Source organism: Squalius cephalus (assembly GCF_949319135.1).
Source record: "Squalius cephalus genome assembly, chromosome: 25".
Classification (NCBI taxonomy): domain Eukaryota; kingdom Metazoa; phylum Chordata; class Actinopteri; order Cypriniformes; family Leuciscidae; genus Squalius; species Squalius cephalus.
Window position 1 is genome coordinate 11,659,490 of NC_137146.1, and position 22,654 is coordinate 11,682,143.

At 35.3% G+C, this 22,654-nt stretch overlaps 5 protein-coding genes across 15 annotated transcripts; 3 read left to right on the forward strand and 2 right to left on the reverse strand.

The window, feature by feature from the left end:
• Positions 1–1,035: 1,035 nt before the first annotated feature.
• On the reverse strand, positions 1,036–9,816 carry ropn1l (rhophilin associated tail protein 1-like). Of its 8 annotated transcripts, none has more exons than XM_079862659.1 (6): positions 9,679–9,816; positions 6,237–6,375; positions 5,176–5,299; positions 4,926–5,087; positions 4,494–4,663; positions 1,036–1,250 (listed from the first exon to the last, which is right to left on the reverse strand). In XM_079862659.1, the coding sequence occupies exons 2-6, from the start codon at positions 6,365–6,367 to the stop codon at positions 1,187–1,189; spliced, it is 651 nt and encodes a 216-aa protein (XP_079718785.1). In that variant the 5' UTR covers positions 6,368–6,375; positions 9,679–9,816; the 3' UTR covers positions 1,036–1,186. The 8 variants fall into 8 exon arrangements, with proteins under 8 accessions (XP_079718785.1, XP_079718781.1, XP_079718780.1 ...); XM_079862655.1 differs by lacking the exon at positions 9,679–9,816 and adding an exon at positions 7,299–7,882; XM_079862654.1 differs by lacking the exon at positions 9,679–9,816 and adding an exon at positions 7,448–7,529.
• On the forward strand, positions 7,326–8,797 carry LOC307153298 (arylamine N-acetyltransferase, pineal gland isozyme NAT-3-like; the record flags this gene model as incomplete). The annotated part of the gene is made up of 1 exon (XM_079862653.1): positions 7,326–8,797. One exon carries the CDS (start codon positions 7,326–7,328, stop codon positions 8,178–8,180), a length of 855 nt encoding a protein of 284 aa, XP_079718779.1. The 3' UTR covers positions 8,181–8,797.
• apoob (apolipoprotein O, b) lies at positions 8,906–14,935 on the forward strand. 2 transcript variants are annotated; one of them, XM_079862662.1, is made up of 9 exons: positions 8,906–9,207; positions 9,752–9,856; positions 9,953–10,072; positions 10,313–10,345; positions 10,468–10,522; positions 11,104–11,199; positions 11,309–11,400; positions 12,069–12,158; positions 14,232–14,935. In XM_079862662.1, exons 1-9 carry the CDS (start codon positions 9,181–9,183, stop codon positions 14,271–14,273), a joined length of 660 nt encoding a protein of 219 aa, XP_079718788.1. In that variant the 5' UTR covers positions 8,906–9,180; the 3' UTR covers positions 14,274–14,935. The 2 variants fall into 2 exon arrangements, with proteins under 2 accessions (XP_079718788.1, XP_079718789.1); XM_079862663.1 differs by lacking the exon at positions 8,906–9,207 and adding an exon at positions 9,323–9,379.
• A 211-nt stretch (positions 14,936–15,146) lies between these two features.
• Positions 15,147–16,799, reverse strand: sat1b (spermidine/spermine N1-acetyltransferase 1b; the record flags this gene model as incomplete). Of its 2 annotated transcripts, XM_079862664.1 has the most annotated exons (6): positions 16,504–16,799; positions 16,132–16,183; positions 15,975–16,058; positions 15,679–15,780; positions 15,557–15,597; positions 15,147–15,317 (listed from the first exon to the last, which is right to left on the reverse strand). In XM_079862664.1, exons 1-6 carry the CDS (start codon positions 16,567–16,569, stop codon positions 15,147–15,149), a joined length of 516 nt encoding a protein of 171 aa, XP_079718790.1. In that variant the 5' UTR covers positions 16,570–16,799. The 2 variants fall into 2 exon arrangements, with proteins under 2 accessions (XP_079718790.1, XP_079718791.1); XM_079862665.1 differs by lacking the exon at positions 15,679–15,780.
• A 40-nt stretch (positions 16,800–16,839) lies between these two features.
• Positions 16,840–22,118, forward strand: acot9.1 (acyl-CoA thioesterase 9, tandem duplicate 1). 2 transcript variants are annotated; one of them, XM_079862651.1, is made up of 16 exons: positions 16,840–17,321; positions 17,528–17,616; positions 17,922–17,948; positions 18,303–18,348; positions 18,443–18,613; positions 19,028–19,065; positions 19,312–19,395; positions 19,477–19,580; positions 19,668–19,741; positions 19,826–19,893; positions 19,983–20,094; positions 20,183–20,273; positions 20,374–20,459; positions 20,547–20,634; positions 20,739–20,889; positions 20,982–22,118. In XM_079862651.1, exons 1-16 carry the CDS (start codon positions 17,308–17,310, stop codon positions 21,041–21,043), a joined length of 1,305 nt encoding a protein of 434 aa, XP_079718777.1. In that variant the 5' UTR covers positions 16,840–17,307; the 3' UTR covers positions 21,044–22,118. The 2 variants fall into 2 exon arrangements, with proteins under 2 accessions (XP_079718777.1, XP_079718778.1); XM_079862652.1 differs by lacking the exon at positions 17,922–17,948 and having other exon boundaries at positions 17,156–17,321.
• The last annotated feature ends 536 nt before the right edge of the window (positions 22,119–22,654 follow it).

Below are 22,654 nucleotides of genomic sequence, written 5' to 3' on the forward strand. Positions count from 1 at the left end.
AGGTCATTAATCAGACCAACTGGGTGACTGCCGGTTTCTGTGCCTCTGCTTCTCCAAAACACACACATGTAACAATGTGACAAAGACAAATGTGTGGTATAAAAATGTGATAGATCCTGTCATTGTTTTCAATGTAACGTGTGTGTGTGTGTGTGTGTGTAGGTCTGGGTACTTGTGAGGGCCAAATGTCCTCACTAAGACACATTTCTGTACAAAACAAGAATGACACTATACTGCTTATAGCCTAATTCACTGCAGTATATGTTGCATAGTCCATGTTTGCATTACAGTACAAAATAATTCCTAAGTTTTTCCCTTTTGTATAGATAAATGAAATTGAACGACTAACACGTGTGTAGGTGTTTACGTCTAATTGTTTTGGTAGCATTTAATTTTTAGATTAAGAATATAATTCAATATAGTATTCCTGTAGAAATGTTAGGTTTTTAACTTAAGTTTAAGAGTTTTGAAAAGAGTATGTAAACGTGCAAATTGTTCTGTAGGTACATAGACTTTTGGTGGTGTTTGTGTCTAAGTGAGAAACAAATTCATGTAAACTGAAAGATGTAGGCCTAGTCATTGAATGTATTTGGTGCCAAAGCAATGATAAATGATCCACAGTTTAGCTCACAAAGACTACTGTTATGTTCACGGTGTGAAGAGTTTTGAAAAAGTGACCTATAGGTAATTTTAATGTTTTGCACATGTTTCTGTGATGGGTAGGGGTTGGGTTATGCTGTAGAAAATATCATTAAAATGTTCTAAAATCAATGGAAGTGTGTGTGTGTGTGTTGAGGTAGATATGAGAGGTGGTACATTTGATTGCAACAGAATATGGTTTCTTTCAAATAGAAGCACATGACAACCACAGTGCTGGTGTGATCATTTTGAAAACCTAACGTATATATGAATGGTAAATCTTTGAATCTCAATCAAAACTGAAAGCTTATAACGCTCCAATAAGCACCTAATATACCAGTAGCCTTGTTTTGGCTTCCTTTCACTTTTGTAACATTAATCCAGGCTACCTCGATTGGAGATTTGAGGATTTATTTTGGTTCAATATTCCAATCACCTCACAATATACAGAATAAAGAGTGCAAACAAGTAGGACATAGTAACTAGGATCAATGTTTTTGGAGCATGATGTAAGATATTGCCACCTGAGGACCAGCTGTATTGGATTCTACTTCTCAGCGCTTCGGAAGCTTGTAAAATCTGAAGGTTGCACCATTCCTCCTTGGCACTCTCTGAAAGCAGGAAAAACAAAGTTTTCTATTAAACATCTATAAATGTCATGTGTAATCACATTTTTCATCATGACAGGAGATTGCTGCATCCAACTGCACTTGGCCGGATCTTATGAAAAGAACTGTTTTTGCTTATTAATTGCATACCAACATCCTCTTTTCAATTCTTTTTCACTTTGATTTGCAGTATTGTCGTTATTATTCTGAAACACGTCGGGACACTCAGCAGGTTTTAATTCTTGACACAGAATGTCAGTAATCTTGACTCACTAACACACTTCCCAAACATTTGTGTATTCTCAGGAATAGACTGCTTTTGTTTCAGGAGTTCCTGTTTCTATGAACACTATAAAACTTGTGTGCTGCCTCTGTATCTTTTGAGATTTATAAAGGGCACGCTGTGGTGATGTTGGGTTGGTTCAGCTCTATCAGTGACTGCTACACACATTCAGACATGCAAAGCTGAAGAAAAGTCTTATCTGTTTTCCTGTTGTCTCTCAGACAGTATTTATTTTCTCTCACATACACTCTTAAAAACAAAGGTTCTTTAGGTTTTGAAAATGTAGTATGTTAAAAACACTTTACTGAAAGGTTCTTTGGGGAATTAAAAATGTTTTTTTGTTATGACATCACTGCAAAAATTCCCACAGTGACAATGACATCAAATGATTTGATAACAAAAGCTATAAGGGTAGTGAATCCAAAAATGAAACCAAATCTCTATGACTTTCATTCTTCCCTGAAACACAAAAAAATACATATTTTTGAACTGTTTTTCAATTAAAGTCATTTGGTTTCAAAACAATATTAGACCCTTGACTTTCATTGTATCGACAAAAACATTTCTAAAATATCTTCTAAATTTGTAACCATGTGAGGCTGAGTAAATGATGAGAGAATTTTCATTTTTGGATGCACTATCCCTTTAAGGGCCATTATTAAGAAATTATGGAATTACATTATGAACTTTTTAGTCATTTTTATTAGTTACAGGTTCTATATCTAGTAGACCCTAAGAACTGTGTAAGTCCATGTCCATTTTGACTTTAGTTCATGATTTAAATGGTCAATAAGTCTTTTATTTCATCCTTTATAATTGCTGAACACCTATGAAATGGCCTTCAAATGACTGGTAAGTACAAAGCACCTTCTGATGTGGTGTCTGAATGGTAACTAAATACACTAAATTAATATTTGAAGAGTTCAGATGCAAAAGCCTCTAAGTGCCATCTGACATTTTCTTCTAGAATGATCATTTTTATCAAGCTTGTATATTTAAGTTCAGTAATTTCACTTAAATGACAATTCATAGGTAATTTTCCATTTTCATTGCCATTGAAGTGAAATTACTTAACTTAAATATACGAGCTTGATAAAAATGATCATTCTAGAAGAAAATTTCAGATGGCACTTAGAGGCTTTTGCATCTGAACTCTTCATTTATACTTACAAACAGGTTTATTTTCAACATGTCATGAAGTCATTAAATCTGGGACAGTATTTATGGGGCCAAATATATAAAAAGAATTGTACATAGGCTTTTGACCAGAGTTAGCTGTGAAAAATATGAGTGTAATAATTGCTGGTCATGATAACGATTCATCCAAAGTTCTATAAATTCCTTGTCAATATGTCTTAATAGTAAATTGGATACTGTGCTGGGTCTTTGAATTGTGTTAAAGATGTTTAGGCTTCCTAAATATCTTAAAAACATTAAGCTAAAAAAGAAAGCAGGGGATGAATTCTTGTTGAATGCGATTGAAAAAGACACTTGCTGTTGGTATGCTGGTGAAGTATGACAACAAAAACCCATCACAAAGTAATAAAGCCACCCACAGGACACACATTCTTACAAATGCACTAGTAATTGCTGTCTTATACAGACAATAATGGTTCAGATGCTTGCATTATGCATTTGCAAAACTACTTAACCTTATGGCATTATGTGATGTTTTAAGTCGTCTGTATTGTGTATCTTTTCAGTCATTGTTTGAAGAAGTTTTGAATATAGAACAGTTTTTTTTTTTTTTTTTTTGGTTCAAAGAAAGAAACGACAGAAGGCTTTGTAATTTCACAGGTGTAAATTTAAACAATAAAAACCTGAAAACACCTCAAGCTACAATGTCAAAGCAATTAATTTTTATTCTTTATCACTTATAACCTACTAAAACTCCTTTTTGGCAATAAAAGTAAAACAGGAAAGAAATTATCACCCTCAAAATGTGTTTAAATCATTCAATCAAGCCTCTTCTCATTGCTCAAGGGCTCCAAACTGCTTGCTGTCAGAATGATTAAGCATTTTGCATTTTTTTGCTTCTGCAATTGGTCACCTTGATCAGACCATTTTGCTCCCCCCCTCAGGGTAATATGTCAAATATTAACCACATACTAGTATTAAATTATAGTAGCATTAAAATTATATTTTTAATTTGTTTTAAGGCTTACAAGTTAACATTTGTGTGTGTGTGTGTGTGTGTGTGTGTGTGTGTGTGTGTGTGTGTGTGTGTGTGTGTGTGTGTGTGTGTGTGTGTGTGTGTGTGTGTGTGTGTGTGTGTGTGTGTGTGTGTGCGTGGTCCTGGTAACCCTATGTTGTAAGATAGTAATACCAGGATTTTTGAACTTGTAGAGACTTTTTTTTTTGTCCCCATGAGGAAAACAGCTTATAAATCATACTAAATTATGTTTTTGGTAGGTTTATGGGTAGGGATAGGGGATATAATATACAGTTTGTACAGTATAAAAAGCATTATGTATGTAGAAAGTCCCTATAAGACATGGAAACTAGTGTGTGTGTGTGTGTGTGTGTGTGTGTGTGTGTGTGTGTGTGTGTGTGTGTGTGTGTGTGTGTGTGTGTGTGTGTGCCCTTGTTTATATTACATTGTGGGGACCAAATGTCCCCATAAGAATAGTAAAACCTGAGATCACCTACATTGTGGGGACCAGCCAGCGGTCCCCACTTTTCAAAAGGCTTATAAATCACACAGGATGAGTTGTTTTGAGAAAGTAAAAATGCAGAATGTTTCCTGTGATGGGTAGGTTTAGGGGCAGGGGCAGTGTAAGGGGATAGAATGTACAGTTTGTACGGTATAAAAACCATTACGTCTATGGAGAGTCCCCACAAAGATAGTGAACCAGACATGTGTGTGTGTGTGTGTGTGTGTGTGTGTGTGTGTGTGTGTGTGTGTGTGTGTGTGTGTGTGTGTGTGTGTGTGTGTGTGTGTGTGTGTGTGTGTGTGTACTCACTCTTCTAAACGGTGCAAGAAGCTGTCGATCTGTTCTTTAGGAATTTCTCCATCCAGATGGGCCAAGTATGTGTACAGCCCCTGAAATGTGTCGAAAGGAATCTGGGCTGAACCACCCTCAGAGTCCTCTGTGAGTATTTCACATGCATGTTTCAAAGCACTCATGATGGCCTGTGGGAACAACAGTACAGTGGGCTTTCTTTCAAAACTCACACTTGACTTTTACAACATAATTTAGCACATTTTGAATTCATTTATGAATCAGTCTTTATGAATCATCCTTGTTCAACTCCTTGAATGTTAAGACCATTTCAAATCCAACACTGCCATCTAGAGTCAGTTAGTAGAATTATAACACCTCAAATTAATCCACCACCACACAATATCATTAACGTATGGTAAGTACATAAATAAAATATTTATAGTTACTCACCCCACCCAACGCACTACATCCTAAAGCAAAAAACTGCATCCAACTGATATTTTCACTGAAGTTTCCAAGGGCGAGGATTGTGTCAAGCTGTTCAATTGGCAAGCACAGATCTTTCCACTTCCAAAGAAGCTCCTCTTTTGTAATGATTTTGTTAGGTGCGAACTACAGACAAGATAAATCTCATCAATATTCATAAATATACATCTGATGCACTGTGTATAAAACATACAAGAGATGCAGTGGATCATACCTGTTGATGAAGGATCTTTAGAAGGCCTGGTGTCAGTCCTGTGTCTGTTTTCTGAGTTGCCACTGGCATTTCCAGTCTCTCCTTGACTGATATGCCCTGACCTTTTGATAAAGCTGAAAAATAGCTGAAGGAGAAGCAGTTTTATTGTCACTGCATTACATTTCCATTGCAATATAGAGCATAGCATACATCATACACTACCATTCAGATGTTTAGAATAATTACGATTTTAATGTTTTTTAAAGAAGTCAGTAATATTGTGTAATATGATTACAATTTAAAATAATTTCCATTTTATTATATTTTTAAAATTTATTTTATTCCTGTGATGGCAAAGCTGAATTTTCAGCATCATTACCCCAGTTTTAAGTGTCACATGACCCTTCAGAAATCATTCTAATATGATGATTTGGTGCTCAAGAAACATTTCTGATTATTATCAATGCTAAAAACAGTTAATATTTTTGTGGAAACCAATATACTACCATTCAAAAATCGGGGGTAAGTCAGATTTTAAATAATAATTAGGTAATTAATACTTTTATTCAGCAAAGACACGTTAAATTGATCAAATGTGACAGTAAAGACATTTATAATGTTACAAAAAAAATTTTTTTTAATTAATTCTGTTCTCTTGCGCTTTCTATTCATCACATAATCCTAAAAAACTGTTTTACAGTTTCCAGAAAGGTATAATTAAGCAGCACGAATGTTTCAACATTGATAATAATAAGAACCATTATTAATAATTGATAATAATTCAGCTCCAAATCAGCATATTAGAATGATTTCAGAAGGATCATGTGACACTGAAGACTGGAGTAATGATGCTGAAAATTCAGCTATAACAGGAATAAATAATTACATTTACAATATTACTGTTTTTACTGATTGTTCAATCAAATAAATTGCAGCCTTGGTGATCATTAGAGACTTTTTTCACAAAAAAAAAAAAAAAAAAAATAAACTCCAAAACTTTCTAAACTTTTGAATGGTAGTGTATATAATGCCAATCTGATGCATTATTATAGTATAGGCTACTATAAACAACAACACTTAACTCAGCTGCCCATTGTAGCACATCACATGGCTGTGTTTTAATTGCAGCTTTTGTGAACTGCTTTAGAATATTAGGCAGCTCTGGAGGGATGTTGATCTGCTGGGCGCAGTACATTGTTTCAGGAGGAGGCATCACTATAGCTTGTATTTTAAGATAATGACCAGGAGAAAGTGAACACACAAGAACACAGAAAGGACATTAGGCAGTCAGAATATCATTCATTAACATTAACTTACATGCAATATGGAAAAGGAAAATTGTGGTACTTAAATTGGCTAGCACAGGTGCTCAAGCTAATAGCATCTAATCTTAACGCACTAAAGACTTACCGTTTTAAGTTAAGTTTATTTTAAATACAGAGTTATGTCCTTGGTCCTTCTTAATAAAAATATCCTAGTACTTTGTTGTACACTACTTTGTCATCAGCGACTTACATCTCTGTTTTTCATAGCAACGGGTTGTTTACAAGCATCACCTAGAAACCGAAAAGGGCTCCGAGAGATCTGATTGGTCAAAAAAAAAAAAAAAAAAAAAAATCTGATTGGTCAATGCCAACATAGAAGGCATTAACCAGAGCAAATGTTGTTGCCATGTCCGTTGTAAGTGTCTTGTTTCTCTCATAAAAAGGGAACTGAGAGATTTATTTCTAGAATTCTTTATTTCACGAGACTATGCTACTTAAAATAGGCATACTTTAAAAAGATTTAGCCTTGAATTAATATATTTTATTACCTAATATTTCTAAGGAATGCTTTTTTTTTAACCGAGTTGCTTTCACTTATGATATCTGGCAACACTCTAACAGAACCTTTCCGTTTACGTCTATTTTTTTATTTACTTTTTTTTTTTTTCTCAGTAACTTGCTATGCTTTTCATCGTGTTCCAGAAACATTACAAACAGTTAAATATGTAATTATAAGAAAGTTCCGTGTCTATGCACATGAGCACAAGACGTGGACTTCCGTGAAAGTAAAGTCCGAGTTTACAGCGTGCAAAGTGAAAGCTTGCATGAGTCTATGTTCAGCAGCTGTATTTAATTTAAAGTTTTCTTTGCTACACTAACCTACATATCAGCGATATTTGCAAAACGATGGATGATGTTCGGAAGTATTTGGCACGTATCAGCTGTTCTGGTCCATGTCCTCCGACATTGGAGACATTGCGATATGTTCACCTGAATCACTTAATGTCAGTTCCCTTTGAGAACCTCACTGTTCATATCGGAGAGCGGGTCAGGCTCGAGTTGCCACTTCTATATGAAAAAATCGTCCTCATGCGCCGTGGAGGATTCTGCTTTGAGAACAATGGACTCTTCTCTTGGCTTTTGTCTCAGATGGGCTTTGACGTGACTATTCTCTCCGCACAGGTCAGGAATCGGTTCACCGGTGCTTACGGACCTCCCTTCGACCACTTCATCATGATGGTGAAGCTGGATGGACACAGGTGGCTCTGTGATGTTGGGTTTGGATCCGGATTCCAGCTCCCTCTTTCTCTTGAGACAGATAGTCCTCAAGCCCAGAGCCACGGAGTGTATCGAATCAGATCTCAGGGAGACTTCATTTTCATGGAAACGAAATCTGAGACTGAGGTATCAGGGAGTGCAGAAGAAGAAAGTTGGTTGGAACAGTACAAATTCACCCTGGAGTCACGTGACAGAGATGATTTCAGAGCCATGTGTGACTACCATCAGAGTTCTGTTAGCTCGATTTTCTTCTGCAAATCTCTCTGTTCACTCTTATTGCCCACTGGAAGAATCACAATCATGGGCCGCAGGCTGATTATAACCAGTTTGACCTCGGAGGATGGACAGCAAGCTATGAAAACCACTACAGATCTTTCAAATGAAGAAATTACAGAGTTGTTGAGAGAGAAGTTTGGAATTGTTCTTCCTTCTCCACTCACTCCAAAAGATGTTGAGATTGTACCACCACCAGTTACTTATTAAGTCATTAGTTTATTGGTTGGGTGGGTCACTCCTGTTCTCTAATATTTTTTGCATTATAGACACAAGGAAATATTAAAATGTACATATTGTTTTTTCTTTGTACTCTATATAAAGTTTTATGAATGACATTAATATTTTATAGCTCTATGTAGATTAAGATGTTGAGTTAAATAAATAAATAAAGTACATGTCTTTTTAACAATCAGACAAATTATGTCTTAAAGTGTTAATAAATTAGTAACATTTAGAATAAAATAAAGTCACTGAATCTTTGTTGACGTGTTCATTAGTTTTTATTTGTATATTTTCAGTTGGTTTAAGTTTTAGTAATTTTGTTGTGTGTTTTTATCATTTTTATCATTTTTTTTATATTTCTATTTTGCTGTTATTTATTTTTATTGCAGTTTTAGTCATTTTAATAGGCTACTAACTTATCCTTATTTAGTTTCCGTTAGTTGCCAACAATTTAACATCTATAATGTAACATCTTAATATATTTTATTTTGAATCAGTTTTATTTAAATGAAAACGATTTTTAATCGTCTAATATGAACACTGCGTTGTTCAAGTCATTGTTTACACATGATCGAGACACAAAATATATAAAATGCGTATCTTATTTGTAATACGTCCCAGGTAATAATTTTTTTTTAGATCAACAACAAGGAGAATGCGAGATTATTTACAAAAACGTATCAAAAGCTCTCGCTTGTCCTCACAGACTTGCCGTAGCAGCAGTGTTGCCAAGTCTGCGGTTCTGCAACTGGATACTATTGGAGAAATTGGGCTACTTTTACACTGTTGCCGCGGGTTGTTTGTGTAGGGCACGGGTTAAAGGGATTTTTTTACCCACCGGAAAGTGTGTTTTATCGGGGAACCAGCCCCGAACGCGATTTGGCTAATTTTGGCCGTGATTGGGTTAGTTTTGATTAGCAGTTGGGCTGATTTTGTTGTGCAGATCTGGCAACCCTGCATAGCAGAGCGCTGTTCTCAAGAAAAAATGTCAAATTTTAGGAAAATAGCCAAGGTAAGAAGTGCATGAATTACATTTGTGGAAATACTGTTGTATTTTTATTTGTAATTAACTTTGATAATTATGTATTTTAAGAAAGCTGAGATTATTTTAAGGATGTGCGCATCTCAGTGGCTGCAGCACTGATGTTACGTTAGCTAAGCTAACTGCAGCTTGACCTGATAAGGTTTTTTTTCATTGCGATGTTAATGTTTAACTGGCTTATAATTTATATGTATTTGTTAAGGACTATAATTTTCTTGCTGCATGATAAGTATATTACTGTCGTTGACGTTTTCTAATTAATTGTGCTATGCTGAAATTCAAGCAACGTCTCTTTAGAGAGTGAAACTATGAAACTGTTTCATGTGAAACTGATGCCTAATAAACAAGGCAACTCCTATTATGTTAACATGCTGCTTCTTTTTGCTCCATTGTAATGCTGTTTTTCAGTTGTCCGATAATCATACTACATAATATGAATACCTCATTTGCTCTGCTTCTGGGGTTCTTATGACTTGTTTTCTAATATTTGTTTTCTGTGCCCTTCCCTGTTCAGGTGGTGCTGCCCGTGGCAGTGCCTGGAGCCCTTGGCCTGATGTCTGCCACTGTTTTTGCTGCAAGGGAGGCCAAAGAAAACAACACCACCCTAATGACTGATGAGGTACTTCCTGTGAAGTGTGTTTTGGGATGGTGTGGGTCAGAACGAGGAGGTCATTTGCTTGATGTTAAGTGTTTTTACAATACCCCTTATTTTCAGCTTTCACTCTATAGCACGCCTGAGTCCCAGCTGAGGTATGAGGAGCCCGAGGTTGGTCATGTTGAGCAGGGTGTGGCGTCTCTGAGAGAGACGTTGGAACCTTATATGTCATGGTGTCAGGTATGCTTTAAAACTGACATTGTTTAGTGATTCAGAAAGAAAAGCTTGACATCTAGGGAAACAAAATGTAGTTAATACAGTGTAAATCAATAAGATGCAGATAAATAAGATAAAGAGGATATCAGTATACATGCATCACATCTCCATTTTTATGTATAAATTTATTATTTTATTATTTAAATTTCATGTTTGGTTTATAGTTCTCGTCGTGATTTCTTTATGACTCTTGTCCACCTCCAGGAAAAGACACAGTTTACCGTGGAGAAAGTACAGGTAAGTTATGTTGGCTTTTTTAGCCACAATTATTATGCTCTTAATTTATGATTGTGATAAATAATTACAAAATGAACCTGTAATATGTCTGTTACCTAAAATGTTCTCTCTTTTAATCATAGTCTTACTACAAGACTGTTGAGCCCGGTGTGAGTAACACTCAAAATATTGTAAAGGGTACGGACAAAAACACACACTTATCATGAGTTTTCAATCTTTTAGATGCCACAAACCCCCATATATGATCATTTTCATGCGAGGGACCCCCATCCTAAAATGTAAAAGACACAATTGTATACTGCGAAAATAAATATTATAAATATATAAAAATATATAATACTTATAAAATATTATATATTAAATTTAGTTTTGTTACTTTACGTATTTTTATTTTTTACTCACTATAGTACTTTACTATGTATTATTTATTTTATTCCTAATTTTTTATTTATTAATCTGTTTATCTTTGAATGTATTTTAATAATTAATTTTAATATATTGTATTGAATCATTCTTTTAATTGTTTTTATTTATCTCATTTGTATCTATATATAATTGTTTTATATATAATTATTTATATCTTATTATATTATTTATTTATTTGTTTTATCAATTATTTTTTATATACATTTTCAACAGTTTTTTTCTAAACATTTCCTCGGTCCCCCTAGCACTCCATCCCTGGACCCCAGTATGAAACCCCTATACTACTGTTTGTGTGATTATATTAAACAGTATTGCATTTCTTTTTTTCTCAGATATATATGCATTTTTGAATGACCCTCCATCCGAGTTCTATGCCAGTGTGGGTGTTATAGGTTTTTCTGGAATTCTGGGACTTTATTTAGCAAAAGGTATGATTCTTATTCATGATTTGTTATTGTTTATTCCATTTTAATCATATCTGTTCTGTGTCATTATTAACTACTGTTTTGGTTCTTTTCGTTTGTTTTGTCTGGACAGGCAGTACAATCAAGAGACTGATGTTCCCCACTGGGCTGATGGCTCTCAGCGCCTCTATGTTCTACCCACAACATGCCGCCTCCGTTGCCAGGGCAAGTTTACATTTCTTTCTGTACAGATGGACAGAGTCTGTGGTTGTTTCTCGGCAGGCCGCCCAATATACACAGCAGTAACTGAGGCTTTGAATATCACTTGCATCCTGGGATATTAACAGCGCTTGCCTGAAGGAAATTCGGTCTGTGAATTGTGTGTTCTGATAGTCTGTGTTCCTTCCTCTTTTTTCCCTGTGCGGCCATCCATAAGTGGAGGGATATTTTGAGAATTTTTTTCTATGGATAAGCTCTGTCAATTAAAGTGAATAATATACTATTGGCTACCTCACTGTAACAGCACAGAAAATTATTTGCACAATTATTTAAAATTCAAAAGTACAACATTTAAAGGGATAGTTCACCCAAAAATGAAATTTCTGTCATCATTTACTCGCCCTCAAATTGTTCCAAGCCTGTACGAATTTCTTTCTTCTGTTGAACACAGTCAATGAGTCAATGACTCAATCAACAGTCAATGAGGCCGTCAACTGTTTGGTTACCGAAATTCTTCAAAACGAATTATTTTGTTTAACAGAAGAAAGAAACTCATACAGGTTTGGAACCACTTGAGGGTGAGTTAAATATTAGAATTGTATAGTCTACTGATGATGGGTAATATGACCTGATTGTGTTTTCTCAACGTAAGTGTTTCTGTTTGTTTTTAATAGACCACAAAAGACTACATATTTTCCCGGGGTTCAGAAGGGCGAGTTGTTTTGGAGGAGCTGCTGAAAGGGAAGTCACCATCCAAGGACAAAGTGAGGAGAAATCTGATACTTGGCACAGTGTTGTTCTAGTTTTTTTCCCTCTCCCAAGACAGATTTTATACAGTGCTAATGTCTTGAGCAGGTTCGGACCAAATGTCTTTAAGGTTTAATTGCCTTTGACTAAATTGTTATGCCGCATTCTCGAAGAAACTTTCACAGACATACACTTCCATTCAAAAGATATGGTTCATGCTGCGCAATGTCGTAATTATAAGATAACAGCATGTGAATCAAGGTTAAAACAAAAACTAAGACTAAAACTATTAGTCAAAAAAAAAAATTTTAAACTGAAATAAAATAGAAATTTTAACTTGCATGAAAAACTAAAACTAAACGACACTAACAACAGTTACTGAAAAACTAACTGAAACAAAATAATAATAAGCAAAAATAATCGTTTTCGTAATTAATAAGCTCTCATCCTGTACCGGAAAATCACTTTTTTCCATTCCACTGCGCTACTTTATGCATGACATGACACTCTAAAAACGCAGCACTCTAAAATAAGTTCAACTTTATCGAGACCTTGCGCTTTTCCCCCCACTGTACCCGCGTCTTTTTTCCGTTTTTCAAAGAAAAAACGCTTTCTGTGTGAACCAGCCCTAAGAAGCAGAAATGGCCAAATAAGTATTTTTATCATGTCTATAGACCTTATGCAAATTCAGCTGTACCTTAATTCCAGGTAAGATAACCATCTCATGTGAAACTAGCCTAAACAAGATAGGCCTATCACACACATATTAGACAAGATACCAAACTGAACAGAAAACGGAAAAAACAAATAGCATGTCTATAGCCCAGAAATAGACGTACATTTGTCAGAGTAGAAGTATACTAAATGTCTGGTCTGAACAGAACAAGATTTCATTTTTAATATGAATGAGTATGAATGAATGAATAATTTTTACTTTTTAGTTGCATTTGTTTGTTCATTCTCAAACAATTTTTTTTATTTTTATTATTAAGAGGTTTTCACAAGAGTTAACTGTAAACTGCAAACATTAAACTTTGCTGAAATGAAATGTCTTTAACTGGAAGTGTTCTGTTAACTCTGAACTATAATTACTAAAACTAAAACTGAAATTAAATATATAAAAACTAAATAGAAATGTGTTCACAAAATAAAAACTAACAAAACCATTAATGAAACTAACTAAAACTAAACTGAAATTTATAGGAAATTAGAAAATGATATTAAAATAAAAACTAATTTAAAAATGCAAAACTATAATACCTTGATGTGAATTTCTACTTCACCGTTCTTTGTCCTCGGACTTGGAATTAAGCTTTTCTATGACAACACTATCAACGCCAATATGAGTCTGCAGCGATCACGTGGTACAAATGGGAGCTCTCAGAAAATTCCCTATTAACAAGCTGTAATTACGAGTTTTACTAGGATGTGAATGTTTTTTACAAGTCTGAATCTTGTAATTACGGTAATAACGACATGGCATGAAGGCACCTTCAGTCTTGATTTTTCAAATGTTTTTGAAAAGTTCCTTATGCTTACCCAAGTCTGCATTTGTTTGATTAAAAATAGTCAAATATTTTGTATACTATATTTTCAATTGAAAATGAACTTTTATATTTTAAAGGGTTAAGTTCACCCAAAAATGAAATGTTACTAATCCTTTAATATATCAAATTTAATATATTTAATTCTTGTGATGAAAAAGCTGAATAATATGCTGATCAGGAAACATTTATTATTAGCAATGTTGAAAGACAGTTGTGCTGCTTAATATTTCTGTCAAAATGTGACTGTTTTCAGGATTCTTTGATGAATAGAAATTTCAAAAGAATAGCATTTCTTTGAAATAGAAATCATTTGTTACATTATAAATGGTTTTATGGTCACTTTTGATCAATTTAATGCATCTTTGATGAATAAATGTATCAGTTTCTTTACAAAAAATATATACCAATAATTTAGCAAGGTAAGTCCAAAATCAATAGTGGGAGACCGTTTTGATGGCACCTATATTTAACATCAAGAGCCTCCTAAAATTTGTGGAATGAATACTTTTCCTTCTTTGTAATGGTTTACCCTTTTCTTTACAGGTTGAGAAGACACAGAAAACAGACAGCCAGAAATCAAGTTGAGACAAAGCAGTAATTTATGAGAAGTTCCTGCTTTGCACCTGGATTGTATTCTGTTATCAATGCAATGACTAGATTAGTGGTTTTTGCTGTATTATTTTATTGACCGTGTTAACTGAAACTGTATATTTGACCTTTATGTGCATTATATAAATTAAATTGACTTTATAAATGTACACTGCAACCATTTGGACTAAGCTGAAAAAGATAATTACCTACTTGACCTGCACTGTGAAATTTCCTGACACTTTTCAGCAACACAATGACTTTCAGGTCTTACTGATGGGTCCAATTGTATTTCCAGAGTATTCTACACCAGTGTTGGCATTGCATTCTCTAGAGCTTTCCAGTATCGTTAAACAAAGATATCAAACTTACATAAGTTTACATTACCATTTCACAAACTACGTTGATAAGAATCTGTCCCATGAAACATGAACTTGGCCTAGTCTGGACATAAACAAAGGGACATTCTGCAAAGTACAGCACCCTTGAGGAAACAATCCATTCTCTGTTCATTTACAGTACAGTGCAGTATGTAGTCTGCTTTTACTCTTATGACTTGCATATTTGTTGTGGGAGAAATGCCTGAAGGTGTTATCTTATGCATATAATTAAATACAAATACTTTTTAGATTTTTTTTATTTTTTTTATTTTCCATGCATTCAATGAATAAACGATTATTCAATCTGACATGCAAACTGTAGAATATGACTACAAGTACTGCTATAACTTAATCTCAAGACTAAATTATGTTAACATGATTAATACCCACAATGTCTACAATATTTAAAGTCATTAAAGTGTTTTTTAAACTGAGAAATGGCTGTGAGATATCCCTACTTCCTCATTGAACACTGGAACTTTGGGCCAGCTCACTCTTCAGCAGACATTTTCAGGAGATTCTCCTTATCAATCCTGAAAAGTCGCCATCCCTCCTGCAGCGAGAGGTCGAAAGCCCCACGTCGCTTGTAAAAGTCGATGGATTCCTTGTTGGACTCAGCCACGATAAAATGCATGCTGCTGCAGCGATTCTTCATCGCTGTCTGCAGGAGGAAACAACACTTTGTGGTAGCATCTAGGCGTGTAATGCATGAAAACCACAACCATCTAAAGACAACGAAACTTTTACATAATCTAGTCTATTTTGAGTTTGAAACTACTTGCTTGTACTATTTTGTGTAAGCAATTACAGTGTTTTGTATAAAAATAGAAATAAATTGTATGGATTAGTGTCTTTAATGATACAAACCATGTTTGCAACAGATGAAAACGGGTAACTTACATCACTGAGGGTTTTCAGGATTTCAGACCCAATTCCAAAACCTGTGAAGTATGAAATTAATCAGGGGGATTGAGGAAATGCCTGCAGTTTCATAAGAGACACCCTTAATAACACACCCTTACCTCTGTACTCTCTCATTACATAAAAATCTTCAAGGTACAGCAGTTTGCCAATCCAAGGATCATAGGTGAAGTAGTACATGGCAAATCCAATCACAGAATAACCTATAAGTGTGAACACTGGTGTCTTACACAATTGCATTACATGTGCATGAATGTGTTTTGTGTATGAATGTTAAACAAGGGATGTAAGGACGCCTTTTTTAGGACGTAACTTCTGATAAAACGTTTCACATTCAACTGAAGAACAGACTACTCAGCTATTCAACAGTTCATTAAAGATCATCTTGGTGTTTTACCCTCGACTTTCTGATGCTCGGCTGCCACGTCTGCGACCACGCAGTGGTAAAACGGATGATCTCCGAATCCATCCTCGAGCAGATCTAAAAAACAAAACTTGTCACTGCGGGCAAACTATTGATGACATTTCACATTTGACATATAGAGTCGTCTCACCTTTCTCAGTTAATATAACTTGGTCTTCCATTTCTTCATACTTGGCGAGTTCCTATAGAAGGTAGTAAAGAAAAAATGCTTCCTGAACTATGTTAAAGAACAAGTTCTATAAGGTGATGGCCCCAGGCCTAGGGGTTGTTTTCAAGCAGGTTCATATTTGCATAACTCATCAATGTCATGAAACTGATTTGAAACAATTTAACATTAATATAGAAAACAGAATAGATGTGATGTAATATGATTTCGTGCGACAGAACACCAAATAAACGTATTCTAAAGCATATTTATGCACTTTTTAAAAGTGTTCGACAGCATATTCTTACATATCTTACTTTAAAAATATCCATATGTATAAAACAGTGTGAAGTCTACCTTTATCATTCGCAATATGTCAGGCACGTCTTTGGGCTCCGCTTTACGCAAATTAAAATTGGCCATTTTCTTCTTTTGCTCTTTTTCCCTTTTCTCACTAGTCCTCTATATGTGAAGTGAAGCAAAAGGTGTTTCTTCATTCGATTCCCAGAATATTACCCTCCGCTGTCAAGTTTGGGCTTCTCCTGTAAGGGACTCGCATGCAGCAGCTGAACCGGCTGATTTCACCTGGCTTCTGTATAAATGTCTTTTGTTTATCAACTCGAGTCTCGAGCGGGCATATATTTGCCGGTGGGGGAGGGGTCTGAATACTTCGATTGCGGACCAATAGCAGTTGTCCATTCGAGATACGTCATGACGCAACCGTTATTATTCTCTCTCATGCTTGTCGGGATCAAAACACTGTAGGAATGTATGTGTTGTCAATCGACATTACGTTAGTTGGAAGGACATTTCTTTCTAGAATAATCTAGAAGATGTGTAAACTCATGTAAAATGTTTCAAGGACGTTTTTCTACACTTTTATGTCATTATGAAAACTTTAACGGAAAAGTATAACGTATACCGTCGTTACGGTAGAAGTTGGACCGTTAGTGAAGAAGACCTATTTAAACGTGCGCTTTTAAAACGGTAAGTACGGTAGTTTAGCCTCACATACGTCCCAATTTTTTACAGTCTATGGTCCCAGCCCAGGAAGTGAAAATCGCTGTCAGTAAAGAAAGCTGACATCGCTGCTAGAAGTGAGCTGTTGTATATTACACGAAACCTGTGCTGTTAAAAAGTGGTTAGCCAAGAACAAGGAAGATGCTTTCTCCGCGGTGAGTTTTACAATCTTGCGTCACTCATTTGTTGTGTACAGTCATGCATGATAATCATGAATTCCAGACTAGCCTGGTCTCTCAATGGGAGCCTTTTTTTAAACATAGTTTCTTTTGTTAAAGGTTTCATGATTTTGTGACTTTACTGTTAGTATTTTGTGAAGTAATGACAGCTCTCTCCTACCATTTCTTTGCTTTCTGTAAAGGGTCCTGAAGTCTGCATCGTCCTTAATGTGCAGAGGGTTTTCCATGGGTCAAATGTGCCGACAAGGGAAGGCACCTGATATGGCTGAGGGTAAATATATTTAAAAAAAAGAATGTTTAAACTCCCAATCCAACACTTTAAACTTTAAACCTAGTAGCCTAAGTCACAATCAATGAAATATTGTCAGTGAGTGTGCTAGTTAGTGCTTTCTTCATTTAGGATGAATGCAGGTAAAGTGGGACTAAAAATATATTTTTATTGCTCAATATATAGGCTAGCCTATATAGTACCTTTATACTAAAGGTTTATACCTTTACTTATAAACATACATGCATTGTAATTATTATAGTTATTTTTCCCATTGGTGTTCCTGACCCACTTTTATGTCCCCACAGGAAACACATTTTTACTTGTGAGCAATGGTAAAATGGAAGATCATTTACTCTCTTTGATATGCTCAGACACTCTTTCTGCATGTGGCTTAATACTAATATTAATCACGTCCTGCTGTTATCTCGTGGTACGTGTGCATTGCATGTAGTTCTTTGTACTTTGACATCTAGTGTCTTTTCTTTTCAAATGCCTTCACCCTGTGAGCAGCCTGTTCATGCAGACTAGTCTTGGTTCTACTCACTACTTTTTTCTGTCTCCATATTGTTATTGGATGATACAGACTCTGCTACGCTTTCCAATCCAACACTACTCTTTAGTACATACAGTATGTGATGTCTCAGTGCATCTTTCAAGCTCTATTTTGTTCCTCCTTATTTTCACAGTTCGCAACAGGCTGAGGGAGATAGTTGGAGCATCTACCAACTGGAAGTATGTTATGTTATTCCTTTTGCAGAATGATTAGTCCTTGTTGATTGTGACCACTTTACATAAAATGTTTTATTTTCTCCATTGCATTGTACAGAGACCATAAGCAAGCATTAACTGAGCGTGCATCACTAAGCCAGTATCTTGCTCAGAGTCAGGATGAACTGCCTGCAAAGACAATGAAGGACAGTGCAATCGAGGCACATCTTCCTCTGGGTACCCAGCCTGCCTTGAGAGAGAAATATCTCAACTATCACAACAGTGTCAGGTATTAAAAGGCAGGTTATACAAATAGTGGCATTCAGATAATAACCAACTTGACCGCCAACAATTTTTGAATATTCATTCTGATCGGAGTACATTTTCCTTTGCTTAAAGTCCCCATGAACTGGAAGTTGCAACCATTGCAACTTTACTGCAGTGTTGTGACGTATTTGCAAGTGAAACAAAATATTGAATGGAGGATGGGGTTTTATTTTAGCCTCGCTCTGCCATCCCAGAGTAGAAGCAAATTTTCAGATTTTGATTAAAGATTACCACGACACAATTTTTTTCTGTGTATTAACTTTGTCTGATTAATTGTTCACCACAAGACTAGTAAGGAAGTACTAACAAAGTAAGTAGGGTCAGTTTTGCTTTCATGACGAATAATACCTTACCTTAAATACCTTTTTCTCAACAGATTTGGAAGAATTTTGGAGGACTTGGACAGTTTAGCAGGTAATGCGTTTAAAAAAAGATAAAGGCTTCAAAAGGGGGTTTCACAGTGATGCCATTGAAGAACCATTTTTGGTTCCCCAAAGAACCTTTCAGTGAACAGTTTTTAAAAGAACCATTTTGTCTCAGTGTGAAGAACATTTTAATAATCTAATGAACCTTTTTACACTAAAAAGAACCTTTTCTGCTATGGAAAGATTCTATGGATGCTCTGTCTTATCACATACTGTCTCATTCTTGTCTCCTTAGTGCTCATCTGTTACTCTCACACATGGAATAAGGAGCTGAAAAGATCTCCACTGTCTATTGTCACCGCCCTAGTGGACAAGATCGGTATTGCCTCTTGTATAAAAATCTTAGTGTTTTTTTTTTTTTTATAATTATTTGAATTAAGTTTTTTTTATTGTTTCACAGACATGAGAAAAAACATCATCTACCCAGACTGTGACATCAAGTTCACAGGTCATGTGACATGGGTTGGCAAAACCTCAATAGAAGCTAAAATGCACATGTCTCAGGTATACCTGAAGTCTTTTTTTATGAAACATACATGTTATATGTTGCACATATTAAGATCATTAAAATAAAATGAACTGTTTTCTCAGTATCACAATGGGGCTTACACAGATGTATTAGATGCCACGTTTGTAATGGTGGCTCGAGATCCTGAAAACAAAAGGTAACGTTAAACCTGTTTGTACGATCAACATGTTCGTGATTTATATCTGCAAATTAAAGCATGGGTTATGTACTGTTTATCCAGGGCAGCTTTTATAAACCCATTGATACCAGAAGGACCAGAAGAAGAGGCAATTTTTCAACAGGGTGAAAGTGAGTAGCACTTTTGTGTGTTTGCAATCACAATTGCCACTTCAACTTGAAACATATAGAGTAAGACTGATGGTCTTTATATCGGTCAGTTAACAAGAAGAGGCGTGTGGAGTTGAGCACAGCCTCTCTTCTTAAAGTGGCCCCTACAGCTGAGGAGAGGACTCTCGTTCACAACCTGTTCCTCAACACACTAGACACAAGGTGAGATTTATTATCAATACACAGATATAAATCTATGCGCCTTCATTTTTATAGCCATTTTTTAAGAATAGTTACCTTCTCTGTATAGAACTGTTAGCTTTCGAAGTCGGATTTTACCGCCTAACTCATTGTGGATGGAAGATGCCAAAATGAAAGGGCTTGAGATCTGCCACCCACAAGTGAGGGAAAACGTCTTGCAATTCTTGGCTGATGAAATGAGTACCTTGGTGTAATGCTTTTTATGTGCCTGAATTTTCTTTATTCTTTGCATTTATACAGGAAAGAAATATCTTTAACAGGATATTTGGAGGATTTTTGATGAGAAAGGCTTATGAACTTGGTTGGGCCAATGCTTGTGCATTTGCGTAAGAGGATTCCCCTTTGTTATTTACTGAATGTTTACTGTAAAGAAGTCTTTCATTTCTTCACATGGCTGTATTTGTGTCTTTCAGCGGATGCAGACCAACGCTGGTGGCTGTCGATGACATCTTATTTCGGAAGCCAGTAGAAATTGGCTCTTTGCTATTGCTTTCCTCACAGGTTTATAAGTTCTTTAATATCATTAGCAAATGCACTAATTTATGGCCAAATTTTTCTCTTTGTTGTACTTCAGACTAAGATTGTTGAAAATACTCTGCTGTCAGGTTTGTTACACAGACGGGATGCACGTCCAGGTCAGGGTTCACACAGAGGTGCTTGACCCATTGACCCGGCAGCACAGCACCACCAATGTGTTTCACTTCACCTTTCATGTTGAGAAGGAGGTCCCATCTGTTGTACCACAGAGCTATGGAGGTCAGATATAAATATTTTTTTATTATATACGCATATTATTACATTCTATTTTAATGGAATTATTCATAACTTGATATTGTTGTCATTTGCAGAGTCTATGCTTTACCTGGATGGAAAGAGGCACTTTGATGAGACGATGAGGACCCAAATTTGAGCGTTCCAAGATGTGCTGATTGGATGAGATTCCTGCCAAAGCTCCAGAAACGGTCTCAGCTGTAGTTATATGAGAATTTGTATGTGTGGATTCAGCTTTTATTATTTTAGTTCTGTTCATTTTATATTTATATATTTTATTACTCGCCACATTTTACATGAATGTAAAATATTATTTTTTAACAACTTCAAGCTTACATTGGGAGAGGACATTTTAGGAAATGGTGTTTTTTTATGCAGGCATATATCAATTGTTGTAATGTTGCAACCTATTTAGTCATTGAGACTTACAACAGACCATGTTTTTTTTTGACACTAGAATGACATTTATAAGGAGAGAGGACTTTAAAGACTCTTCAACCAAGTGATTTTGGTTGTACAGGTGCAATTGGCTTGTTTGGTAGTGTTACTGATCTAAATCCTGCCAGAGAGATTCATGAACAACTGTTACCTTGGAAAAGGTATAAATCCAGTCTTCCTTATTTGATCTCTTCAAAAGGAAATAAGGAGATCCTAAACTGGAGATCAAATAACTCCAAAAACTGTCCCTTACACATCTGTCCTGGAGAACTCAGTGACAGTATGGAAAAGAATCAGGTTTTGCAGTTATATCTGCATATGTTTCAGAATGCTGACAATTTGGATAATATAAAATGTTATAAACAACCATGAAAATTTGTGAAAAATGGTAGTTTGGGCCTGCAATGGGCTTCAGAAGTTAACGTACAGATTTAATATGGAAGTTAACATGATGCCTTTTATGTACACACACTACCTGTGCCAGAATGATCAGAAACTGACAAATGAATACATGCCGTTTCAATGTTTTTGTTTTATACTGTATATATATATACACGCAAACTTTTATCAATATTTTTTTAAAATGCCTTTATTATTTTATTCACATGTACAATGCTGCTGCCTTCACGTGCTATCGGAAATTTCTGAAGTAAATTTTGACTTGGGCGGGCTTTCATGTCCAATTTTTTAACTAGGAAACGAGTTAACTTTCTGATAGTACGTTAGTGCAGAATTAAGTATGTTATGTCATAACAACACATTTATCTACATATATATTGCTTCATATATCATTGATGTATTCTCTTGATTAACTTATTCCACAAGCGAACGTGTCTAATAACAGGTGGATTACTGAAGTGAGTAGTATTTGGCTGGTCATGTGATCTCAACACAGTGGTCCCCGTGAGGCGACCCACTCCATGTAATATAAAATAAATTTGTATCAGGGTATTGATGACTGGAGTCTTCATCTCATGTGAATGTATCGTTTGAAAGAGAAAAAAAAATTATATATATATATATATAAGCTACCGTTCAAAAGTTTGGGGTCAGTAAGATTTTTTATGTTTTTAAAAGAAGTATCTTCTGCTCACCAAGGCTGCATTTATTTGATTAAAAATACAAACAAAAACAGTAATATTGTGAAATATTATTCCAATTTAAAACAGCTGTTTTCTATGTGAATATACAGTAAAGTGTAATTTATTCCTGTGATCAAACATTACTCCAGTCTTCAGTGTCACATGATCCTTCAGAAATCATTCTAATATGATGATTTGATGCTCAAGAAACATTTCTGATTATTATCAAT

Coding starts and splice junctions, on each gene's coding strand:
- ropn1l (XM_079862654.1), bottom strand. Junction 5,088..5,175: donor TAAAGATCCTTCATCAACAG/GTATGATCCACT, acceptor TCTTGTCTGTAG/TTCGCACCTAACAAAATCAT. Junction 4,664..4,925: donor GATGTAGTGCGTTGGGTGGG/GTGAGTAACTAT, acceptor TTGTTCCCACAG/GCCATCATGAGTGCTTTGAA.
- apoob (XM_079862662.1), top strand. CDS start 9,181: ATGTCAAATTTTAGGAAAATAGCCAAG. Junction 9,208..9,751: donor ATTTTAGGAAAATAGCCAAG/GTAAGAAGTGCA, acceptor TTCCCTGTTCAG/GTGGTGCTGCCCGTGGCAGT. Junction 11,200..11,308: donor GGGACTTTATTTAGCAAAAG/GTATGATTCTTA, acceptor TTGTCTGGACAG/GCAGTACAATCAAGAGACTG.
- acot9.1 (XM_079862651.1), top strand. Junction 17,617..17,921: donor GGCACCTGATATGGCTGAGG/GTAAATATATTT, acceptor ATGTCCCCACAG/GAAACACATTTTTACTTGTG. Junction 19,396..19,476: donor CGCCCTAGTGGACAAGATCG/GTATTGCCTCTT, acceptor ATTGTTTCACAG/ACATGAGAAAAAACATCATC.